The sequence below is a fragment of the Amaranthus tricolor genome, chromosome 1 (genome assembly GCF_026212465.1).
Source record: "Amaranthus tricolor cultivar Red isolate AtriRed21 chromosome 1, ASM2621246v1, whole genome shotgun sequence".
Taxonomy (NCBI): domain Eukaryota; kingdom Viridiplantae; phylum Streptophyta; class Magnoliopsida; order Caryophyllales; family Amaranthaceae; genus Amaranthus; species Amaranthus tricolor.
In genome coordinates, this window is record NC_080047.1 from 6686078 (window position 1) to 6697703 (window position 11626).

Consider the following 11626-nt stretch of genomic DNA (forward strand, 5'->3'; position numbering starts at 1 on the left):
ATGAGGCAGAAGGAAACTGGAAAAAAATATAAGACTTCAGTCGCTGTTAGTAACAGCGACTTTGGCCTTTTAATTTTAATTTTTTTTCCTCTTTCGCTGTTAGTAACAGCGATTTTACCCGAGGCTAGGCTTGGATGTACGGAAGTTTATTTTGAAAAATAAGTTTTCACGAAGCTTATTTTGAGAATTAAGTTGTTAAATAATCTTATTTTTTCAAATTTTCTTCCTATTTCTGCTCTTTTGTCGACCAGCCCTATATAAGAGGGAAAGAATACAAATCTTTTGATGTTCAATTTTTAAGCTTTTGCCGCCAGTTTTAAGCGGTATTAGACAACTCTGTGTATTCTCTAGTTCCTTCCAATGGAAGACGAAGTTGAATCCATAAGTTCAGATTCCGATACCTCCGATTCCATTGTAGAACTTCAGGATCACGACGATGACGATCGAGATTTCACAGTTGAAGATGGAGACAAACATGTCGATTGTGTCCCCATTGACGACGACGATGATCACAGGTCACAAAATGTCGATGCCCTAATTAGGTATCTATCACTTTTTCGTCCCCAAATTTTCAATTCTAATCTTGTTTTTACTTAAATAGCAACTTTTTTTGTTTGTTTCTTGATCAACTTAGGTTTTATCTTCGTTGTATAGCATTTCTGCTTCGCGATTATTTTCATAAACCCTAAAATATAACATGTTATTCTGCTAATTAAGTCTTCCGATAGTGAAATGGCTCTCTGTTATTCATATTAACAGCTACTATACTAAAAATGTTTTAATGCGATGGTATTGGTAATGATTTAATAACTATATTTGTCGCTTCGGTATGTTTCATTTACTGTTCGATAATTTTGCGTTTTCTGAAGAATTAGTCGAACTGATTGCATTTTTGGTGTGTGAATTCTAGAGGAAACCTAATTGCGACACGAGCACCGTTGCTTCCACGAGTTCTTTCCGTATCGGATGGAGCCGCGGTTGCAAGAAAGCCGTTCAAACCACCATTCTCTAAGGGTTTGAGTAATTCCAAGGAAGATTTGCTTAGGCGGCTTTTGGCCCGTAAACGATTTGTCCCATGGCGGAGTCCTACAAGCTCAGTTTCGACTCCTTTAGTGAATATTCAAGTTCCGGAGGTTGACGTGGAAGATGACCTTGAAGAAGTCATGACTTTGCCTCCTGGAATCGAGCCATTAGTTTTATGGGAACCTGAAGAGTCTAAGGATGAAGGGGATGACTCGACACCCATTGCTGTTGATTCCTCGCTTGTTCGTTTCCTTCGGCCTCATCAAAGGTTATTTAGTTTCCACAGATATTTAAAGTTTTCATATTTGGATTATAAATGGCAACTTGGCCTAAATTGGATGTGAGTTTATACAAAATGCATTTGAGAGTTAAGACTGCTTGTTGAATCTGGAAAACAGTTCAGAGTTATTAGCTTTTATCTTCCTTCGCAATAAACATCTGATAGTTATAATTGGACCAACTAAGAATTGAAATCTTATTTAGAGTAATCGAGGTTGATAATAGATATCGGTTTGCAAATTGATAACAAGGATAATAGAATCGCTAATGGTGTAAACAATGTTATCTTGCAATGAGCCTTGTATCTTGTTCACAAGACTTTGACATTGATGAAGTGGGGGCAAATATTTGTCTTGCATCTGGTTTTGATAAAGAAAACTCACTGCAAGATTCGTGAAGTGGGTTTAGTTTTGACTTTTTACCTTGGCCCAATGATGACATGCCAACTCATCATGCAACAACATTATAAAAAAATGTAAAATATAAAATGGATATTTGAATAATAGAAGTGAGTTCAGGAATAAAGTTTAAAACTTGGAAGTGTCTTGTAATAGTCGGAAAAATAAAAACGTTCATTAAAATTAGTGGAAATTTGACGGGACAGAATGATTAGAGTTTGAGTCTGGTGATATTCACGACCTAAAGCTGTTAGTGGCTTGCATGATTTGTCTTATTAATATAGTAGCACTTTCTGTTAAAAATCCAAACCTTTTCCCTACTTTCTTTATAATGCTTGCCAAAAATATTTAGATGGTTGTCCTCTGCCTTAATTCTAAGTTTTTAAAGCCATTCGCTGCAGGGAAGGTGTGCAGTTTATGTTCGGATGTGTCTCTGGGTTATCTTCTCCTACTATTAACGGATGCATTTTGGCTGATGATATGGGGTAATCATATATTTTTATTGCAAAATATTGGCTGTTCTGTGTGAAAAATCATTGAATGACAGCCGTAAGAATCTCTTGTGCAGTTTGGGGAAAACTCTACAATCTATCACATTGCTGTTTACTCTTCTGCGGCAAGGATTTGATGGAAAACCTATGGTTAAAAAGGCGATTATAGTTACTCCTACAAGTCTTGTGAGCAACTGGGAGGCAGAAATAAAAAAATGGGTACAGGATAGAGTTCAGATTATTGCTCTTTGTGAAAGCAGCCGAGAGGACATCATGTCTGGAATTAATAATTTCACAAATCCATGCAGTACAACGCAGGTGAAGTTTACAATTGTAATTTTGTTATTATTGAGCAAACTGTGCACCTATTTACTCAATAGTGTTACAGGTATTGATTATTTCATACGAGACATTCAGGATGCATGCTCCAAAATTCAGCGTTCCTGGATCATGTGATCTCCTTATTTGTGATGAGGCTCACAGGCTAAAAAATGATCAGACGATCACAAACCGGGTAAGTGAACATGCATAAGTTTGAGCTCTGTTATATATTTTTATTTGTCTTGACTTGATGTGTTTTGGACTTTTGGTACTTCATTGAAAATGTCCCTGAATGCATCAGGCATTGGCTTCCCTTGTATGCAAGCGCCGCATTTTGTTATCTGGTACACCAATGCAGGTGAACATACTTCTGAACTTTTCTGTGATGATATGTATCTATGAAGTCTTTCCCTCTTATTTGCACGGCATTTTATTTACATATGTAGAATGACCTTGAAGAGTTTTATGCCATGGTTAATTTCACCAATCCTGGAATTTTGGGGAATGCCACACATTTTCGGAGGTATTATCAGGTATGCTTCTGCTTTTGCTATTTTCAACAATGATCGAATTCGAGATTACAATGGCAATAACTTGAACTCTCTATCAATATAGTTCAATTCTCCTCTTAATTATGCATACTGTGTTCTTTATATGTGTGCCGCTTGAAAGCTTGAATTGTTTGCGAAGTAATGTAATTAAAGTTTCCTAGTTCATCATAACCAAATAAACATTTGCAAGTTATTCAATGTTGCAACAATTTGAAAATGTCCATCGTCAATGTGAAAATGTCACACTTTTAGTTGTATGTTACATGTTTTTAGATAGAGTACATGTTCTTTTGCATCATTTAAGTATCTTAAGTATGTTTGACTTCATGAAAATCTATTGATGCGAGCCGCTATCTTGCTAGGGATCACAATTTCTTTTTGTTTTTTTTTTAATTTACCCATTTAATTATTTAAAGTCGAAGTAAAACCTATGTTAAGTTCTTGAGCATAGGTCTCGCACCTACATATGATGCTAATTGCCAACAGTCACTGATTTTTATCATAGGCTTGAGTTCACATATGCAAGTTTTTTAAGGACTTAGATGCTAGTTTTTGTTTGACTTTGATCTAATCTATTGACTCATTTGATTTGTGATGTAATATTAGGCACCTATTGTAAATGGGAGAGAACCTACAGCCACCGATGAAGAAAAAAATGTTGGTCTTTCACGCTCAGAAGAATTGAGTTCAAAAGTCAATCAGGTATTACTTTTCTGCTAAAATGGTTCCCTTACATTGTTTGTTTAATTTTTTGTTTGTCAAGCTTTCACTCATGGTTTATGCAATATCAAGCAGTTAAGTTGTAATATATGATTGAAAGATGTGACAGAAAGGGTGGCATATCATAGCATGAATTGGCCACAAATATTGCTTTAAAAGGATGTAGCTTGGTTGTTAGCTTGCTATGCCTTTTTTGTGAAATGTTATTTATGTGAATTTGCGGAGGAGTTTTGCTATCAAAGTTCAATCAAAAACCATATCTTTGCTATTACAAGGGTAAGGTTGTATACATTCAACATTTCAACCTCCAAACCCTACCTAGGTGGGAGTCACTTGTTGATATCGGTGGTAATGGTTGTATCCATAAATAATTAACTCTTTTTTAATTGTTCACTGATACTTTTTCTGTTTTCTTTCAGTTTATATTGAGAAGAACAAACGCATTGCTATCCAATCACCTACCACCAAAGGTATTAAGTTATAGATATAGTCTATAGTGTACTGTTAGCTGAGCTGTCATGCTGTGATAGTGTTGCTATAGTGTGCTGCTTGTATGGAATATTAATTAAGGAATGCAGTGTTTTTAGCTTATGTTTTGAGGTAGTGTTTTGTAGTATTGTATTTGTTTAAGAGATCTAAATTGTCAATTTTAATGACCTTTTATAAATTTTCTCGCTAAATGGTGCCCTTTAGTGACCAATGATAACTTTGGTTATGCATTTCTAGACCTAGATTATATATTAATCTCTTACACAATAGTGCAAAATACAATTTCAGTGTCAGTCTTGTTTCCGAAATGGATTACGCTACCAATAAGGATGGTTTCGACTTTCGCGGTTGTCTTGACCTATATTTTGGTCGCAATAAGTTCAAACCCTTAGATATGGTCACAAATCACAACACAATGACGTGACCTTGATTTTGCACTCTGTCTTACACATTATGTATAGTTGGAGCTTGGAGGTAATCATTAAGTTTTGAGTGATGCTCAATGTTTCTTGAATTAATAGATAATAAATTGTTACATGATGGCCTGAAGACATGATTTTATATATTCTTGGCAGCACACTCCTTTGGCTCTTTTCTAACATTTTTGTAATTTTTGATTATCTAAAAACAAAAATGATTTTGAATGGTGATGACTGAGGTTCTGATTAAACGCTATTGATTGCTGGGAAATCGGTTGGCTTAGTTTGGTGGTAGGATAACAAAATAAAAGTTATTACCTTGGCTTGCGAAATTTTTAGCTACTTTTTATATTAATTGCACAAGTTCCTCAGCCTACCTGTACTAAAAAAATAAATTTGCACAAAATCAAATAGAGTGGACAAAATGATTGAATCAAATAAGAATGTTCAATGACTTCATAAGTTCAATTTAACCATACAAACCCTATAGCATGGAGCAAGAAGCAAAGGAGATAGTGGCCAAAACTTGCCAATAACAAATTCCTTGACCAATGTTTATGCTAAAGAAAGAGGCATCTGCACTTTGGAAATTGGACTGCTATGCGAACCCTTTCGATTATCAGTAAAAGATTGGATTTTAGAACTTGATAATTTTGTGGAAACATCTAAAGTAATGGGACTGTATTATATAAACAGATTTTGAACATCAGTATGTTCCAGAATTGTTCTAGTTTATTTGCAGGTTTGTGTCACCCCAATACTTGTTTCTTCGGAATTCAATACATGTTTGTGAATTTACTATCACATTATAACAGTCATCAGTGATATTGGAAAATTGCAGATTGTTGAAGTTGTTTGTTGTCAACTAACCCCTTTGCAGTCGGAATTATACAACCATATTATACAATCAAAAAATGTAGGCCTTCTCTTAGTTCCTATTCAATTATATATCGCCTCTTGTCTCGTCAATGATGCAATAAATAATGATGATTTATTTGTGATTATCAGGTAAAAAAGGTTATTAGTGAAGCAGCAAAACGAGCTAAAATTTTAGCATACATTACGGCCCTTAAGAAGCTCTGCAATCACCCAAAGGTATCATTTTAAATTGTTAATGGATAGTCTCAGTTTGTACTAGATTGAAAAACAGTAGCAGTTTTGCAACTTGTACGATCTCGGGTCCTTTAAAACTTCCAAAAAGCATTAGTTTCGCTTCATTAACTTTCTACAATATCTTGCTTCAATATCTTGCTTCTGCAGTTCTGCTGTGGTGTGGAAAAATGGGATGTCAGATTGAGTGCTTGATTAATTGCCCAAGTTTGCTATATCGAAATGATAAACATCTGATTGTTTTATAACGAGGAAAATAATGTTTACATGTTATACTTATTGATGATGCATCCATGATAATTGGGAAATTACCTTGTAGTTTTCTTTTTCCAAAGCTAATTTGCTTGTACTTTTTACCCAGAATTGAAGTGATTTTAGGCTTATCAATTCTGTAGAAGTTTTGTTGAACTCATTCATGTGCTCATACGAATGTCTGGGCATTATTCTTATTTCAACTTATATGGATATTTTTAAATTACTCCCTTTGTCTCTTTGAGTCTGAAATAGGAAGATAGATTTAGATTATTAATTTTTAGATGGAGAATAGGACATAAGCGGACAAGATGAAGAGGGAGAATGAGTGCGTGAATGGGTTGAATGAGAGAATGCAGTATCTTAGCCAAAAAAGGAATTATAGCAAAGTTAAAAGGAAGAATGGAAATTTTGAAGTGTGTCAAATTCAAATGGACAGAGGGATTACCACTTACCAGTCATGTTGCCATAATATCTGAATGTTCAGTAGATTGCATCATAAGTTCTTTATTAATTAGAAAAGAGAAGACATGGTTCCAACGTTTTCATCTTCTTATGTTTTAACGTCACTTTTCATTCTAGCTTCTGATCTCGTATTCTCTGTGCAGCTCATCTACGATGCAATAAAAGCTGAAAATTCAGGTAAATCAGACTTTGCGGACTGCTTGAGCTTTTTCCCTCCAGAAGTTTTTGCTGGAAGGTAGGCTTAACAAACTCCATGGTACCACTTTGCTATTTTTAAACCTCGGATACTGAAGATCCCTATATTTTTTTCCAGATCTGGAGCATGGACTGGTGGTCATGGTCTTTGGGTTGAATTATCAGGGAAAATGAATGTTCTAGCACGCTTATTATCTCAGTTGCGACAAAAAACAGATGATCGGATAGTCCTAGTTTCAAACTACACTCAGGTTATTGCCTTCTTAAATCTTTTGCCCAATTTTGTAGGATCATGTTCATATGTGAATTACAGAATAGGAACAGATATGAATATGATGAGACCATGTAGTCCTCCATGCTTTTTAGTGGTATAATTATATCTACATGATCCTTATTGAATACACAATAAGAGTGGGAATTTCGCAAATTGTATATCTTTACGTGGAGGGGTACCTAAGTGTGAAGACCCGCCAAAATTTGGCATAACCCAAAAATCTGACCAAACCCGACTCGAAAAGACCTAACTGACCTGATCTGTTTTTTATTTGGAAAATTGGTAAATTTTGAAATTCACTTTAATTATTTTGAAATACAACCTACTATATTTCTGTCAATCATTATGTTTTGGGTCAATATTTCATATAGTTAATTTTCTGAATCTCTTTTTGGCCCTCTAATATAAGAATACATTTTCAAATTTTAACAATAAATCTACATGGCCTTTTAATATTTTATAGTGACAAGTATCAATTAAGAAAAAATCCTTGACTCGGTTAAAATTGAGATCTATCCTCTTTTGTATTGAATCTGAATTATCTTATAGTTGATTGATTAATGTGATTTCAGACTCTCGACCTCTTTGCTCAATTGTGCCGGGAAAGAAGATACCCATATTTGAGACTTGATGGATCAACGTCAATTGGCAAACGACAAAAGCTGGTCAACAGTTTCAATGATATGTCTAAGGTTTTTTTCTTGCTCTCCCTTTCTCTCCCCAAAACCTTAGAGATAGAAAAGGAAATAAAAATTACTTGCTTGGTGAACCTTATTTTGCTCAAGTGCAGGCTCTTATTTTGCAGGATGAATTTGCTTTTCTCTTAAGCAGTAAAGCTGGTGGTTGTGGACTGAACTTGATTGGAGGAAATCGCTTGGTCTTGTTTGATCCTGACTGGAATCCTGCCAATGATAAACAAGTAACTTATTGATCATCTTTTCAGATACCTTTTTTTATTCACTCCAATAATATGTTTGGATTTGTAGATTTAGAAGGGAGGGATCCTGTTCTACATGACATAGAGAAAAGAATGGAATAGGAGGGGTCCATTTTCCTTTCTCTTTTTAGTAAAGAAAATTCCTATACAATTTGAAAATGGGAGCTCCCTCATTGTGAAAGGAGTTCATGTTCCAAACTTCAGTGCATTATGATATATCCATGTTTGCTTTAGGCTGCTGCTAGAGTTTGGAGGGATGGACAAAAGAAGAGGGTGTACATCTACAGGTTTCTGAGCACTGGAACAATTGAAGAGAAGGTATTGATCAATTCTTCTTAATTAATTCTTTCGATTTTACTAAATTTGGGATGTTAGTTAGTTGCAAGTAACTCTAAGTTTTGTCCAAGACTGATAAGTTTAAGCACTTAGTAAGTAACTCTAAATTTGGATTTATAGTATTGTTTTCAAGCACTTGTCTGTTAATTCCCCCATTTCTGTTATAAGAAGACTGTTCTCCCATTATGTATAATGTTAACATCAGGATGATTTTTTAATCTGAAATTATGTTCAAAGGTTTACCAGCGTCAGATGTCAAAAGAAGGGCTGCAGAAAGTAATTCAACAGGAGCAAGTTGATCGTGACCAGGTAATTGGATTTGAGCTGCTATATCATTTTTCTTTTGACTTATGATTTTTTTGAATTTGAAAATGTTCTATAGTTCACTTATTATTATGAATTCAGGGGAACTTCTTTTCCACAGAAGATCTTCGTGACCTTTTTACATACCATGCAGATGTCAGGTATTTGTATTTCTATTGTTTGCAAATGTGCAAATCCCGTGAGTGTGCACTGCATGATATATAATATTTGGATAAAATTTTGTTGAAATAGACGTCCCAATTACAAATTTCAAACATGCTGGAAATTCCTTTATGTAAATTATATTAGCAAGAACTATGAAGTAGTTAAGATTAAAAGCCTAAATCATATTTCCTATCTTAAATTCTGAGAGCCAGTGCATAAAGAAGGCTGCATTGTATAGGCCGAGTTTTGAGGTTTTCGAATCTACTAAACCGATATTACCAATATCATTAAGGTGCAAAATAGGCGTTTTCGGATGATTCTTGTGTTTTGGGCCGATGTTCTGCTGTACAACAACTACATTATCCCATTACGGCATCACCATAATGGTTACCACAATAGTCACGATATTGTTCCCTCTAATCATATCTTTAAGTTATGGCTTGCTTCGCCAGTTTTTGCATCTGTTACATTATAATCTATGAGCTATTTACAGGTCTGAGATCCATGAAAAGATGAACTGTGTTCGATGTAAACGTAGTGATTCCATACAAAATGGCATACCTGAGAAAAATGTGGAGGTCAATGAAACTGATTTAATTGGTGATGCTTGCCAAACTAGACAAAATGATATTGGGGGTTTTGCTGAACTATCTGGATTGCACATGCTAAAAAGTTCACAGAAACAGGTAGCTCTCAGCCTCTTATATCATGTATCAGAAGAATTTTTGACATTTGTGAGACGCTACTCCCTTTGTCCCTTTGAAATAGCACCATTTGGCTCAAATATGTGAGAGCTTTTTGAGTCAAATGGTACTATTCCAAAGGGACATTAGGAGTATTTCTTATATACTTTGGGGGACTTGTCTTTAGGTTGGTTCACCTTCCGAAGAGGATTTGCTTAATTGGGCTCATCATGTATCTCCAACTACAGTTCCTGATGTTCTTTTTCAAGCTGCAGCCGGTGATGAGGTTAGTAAACATTCTAGAGTTTTCTCTGATTCCGGGTGGTTTATGAAGTTTTTTGATTATTCGATATGGTCTTTTGTTAGTGGCAAAATTGAACGTTATCATAGATTCAATTGCCTCTAGTTTGCAATTCTTTTCTAGAGACTTTTGTGACGGTTTTTTGTTATTCAACACTTCTACAGTTTACTGCTTCAACATAGAATAATTGAATGGAAGGCATGAAACTTTTGAAGCTATATTTCATGAGTGCTGTATTACTAATGGCCCAAATGTTATTGTCACACATGGGATGCTTTTTATAGAAAAATATTTGCGGTAGAGTAGTTAATTATACCAATTGATAATGTAGGTCTCTTTTGTGTTTACAAATCAAATAGAGGGGAAGCTTGTCCCTCAAGAATCCATGCAGACTAAGATACAAGAGAACAGTAGGACGCCAGTTCTTTGTTCTGATTCAAAGGAAAATTTGAAGCACGATTCTTTGTTGTCATCTGAACGGAAAACTTATCTATCATATCACGGAAGTCCTGTCAGGAAGCGGCCCTTAGGTTCACCTAAGCCTGTACAAGTGGCTCCCCTGGAATCGGTAAGAAGTTCCCTTAAAGATCTGTCCAATTTATCATGGAGGCCTAAGACACTTCTCAGCAGGCAGCTACCTCTGAAAAGAACATGTCATTTTCGAGAAAGTGACAATGTGATGGACCAATAGCTTGGATCAGGCTCCAAACTCATTGGTAAGAGGGTTAATGTGCTTATCTTTCTGTTGACCTGGAATCAACAGACAAGGGCTAAAGGACCCAGATGTAATATGCAGGAGCTTACATGTTCCTGTTTTACTGTTCTTAAAAGCACGCTGCACGCGTTACACCAAAAGTTGTGTTTGGACATGAAATGCTGCTCTCACATCTTCTGGAGATACTTTTTCTCAAATCTTATTCACTTATGCGCAAAGTAAATCCAAAGCTAGGGTTCAAGAAAGGGGACTAATAAGAATTTCTTGGCTGAGCCCACTCAGGACTGGAACACCGAACTCTGAGCCAGAATCTTAAGCTGAGCTGACACACAGATGTACCTAGGAAAATGCACCCAAGGTATGCGCAATCATACTTGTTTAAGGATAAGTATGCCATTCCCAATCCCAGTGTATGGTGACACACTTGAAGCCTACTGGCCTAGTAAAAGAAAAATTAAGCAGATATGAATGTGTGATATCTTAATTGTTCATGGTGTGTAATTATAGCTTCTACATCGTATTATGTTCTCTTTCTTTCAACTTTTTGTTGGCCTTTGTTTAGAAACGATTACATTCTTTAGTTGTTCACTAGAGTGTTGCTCATAAAATGTAAAGTTTGTTATAGACATGTTCAGATTTAACATATAAGAAGGTATAGGTAAATGTTTCAAAATTGTTTTTACATACATTAGCTATACATTGTGTTTTTGCAAAGTGTAGCTATACATTTTCTTTGAAGTTCTTGATAAATTGAATACATGAAGCAACTAGGGACGTGTATAATATTCCAATTCGGAATATTTGGTGTTCGATTTTAAAATTCAGCTAATTTGAATTTAATGTGCTTTAAGTTGAATATTATTTTGAATTAGAGCTTTGTGAAATTGGATTTTTGGTTTTATTTTCTATTTAGATTTAAGAATAGAATGCTCGAAATTGTAAAACCCTAAAGTATTGCGTAATTAAGACCTTTGAATTTTATTTTTGTAGATGCTAATATTTATAATTTTCAACTAAAACTAAGTGCATAACTTATTAATTGTTAATTAATTTAGGCTTTTAAGCATTCAATTATATTGATTATATGATTTATTCTTCAAACTATAAAAACTAATTTTGATTAAAGATAATAAAGAGAAGTGAGTTAATTTTTTGTGTACAAAAGTGCAAAATTTAAAAAGTAAAAATAGAAATAAAAT

At 34.8% G+C, this 11626-nt stretch overlaps 1 protein-coding gene across 4 annotated transcripts; it reads left to right on the forward strand.

The window, feature by feature from the left end:
- Positions 1–297: 297 nt before the first annotated feature.
- LOC130812851 (protein CHROMATIN REMODELING 25) lies at positions 298–11100 on the forward strand. Of its 4 annotated transcripts, XM_057678480.1 has the most exons (22): positions 304–542; positions 911–1291; positions 2102–2185; positions 2269–2509; positions 2580–2705; positions 2814–2870; positions 2959–3045; positions 3670–3765; positions 4203–4253; positions 5533–5607; positions 5700–5786; positions 6662–6753; positions 6832–6964; positions 7560–7679; positions 7778–7906; positions 8159–8242; positions 8498–8569; positions 8666–8724; positions 9222–9414; positions 9599–9697; positions 10044–10428; positions 10509–11100. In XM_057678480.1, the coding sequence occupies exons 1-21, from the start codon at positions 361–363 to the stop codon at positions 10401–10403; spliced, it is 2808 nt and encodes a 935-aa protein (XP_057534463.1). In that variant the 5' UTR covers positions 304–360; the 3' UTR covers positions 10404–10428; positions 10509–11100. The 4 variants fall into 4 exon arrangements, with proteins under 4 accessions (XP_057534472.1, XP_057534463.1, XP_057534455.1 ...); XM_057678489.1 differs by having other exon boundaries at positions 298–542; positions 7793–7906; positions 10044–11100; XM_057678472.1 differs by having other exon boundaries at positions 10044–11100.
- Positions 11101–11626: the final 526 nt, after the last annotated feature.

Excerpts from the sequence above, each read along its gene's own strand:
- LOC130812851 (XM_057678472.1), top strand. The coding sequence starts at position 361 with ATGGAAGACGAAGTTGAATCCATAAGTTCAGATTCCGATACCTCCGAT. Across the intron at positions 6,965-7,559 it reads TAGTTTCAAACTACACTCAG|ACTCTCGACCTCTTTGCTCA; the intron begins GTTATTGCCTTC and ends ATGTGATTTCAG. Across the intron at positions 8,725-9,221 it reads ACATACCATGCAGATGTCAG|GTCTGAGATCCATGAAAAGA; the intron begins GTATTTGTATTT and ends AGCTATTTACAG.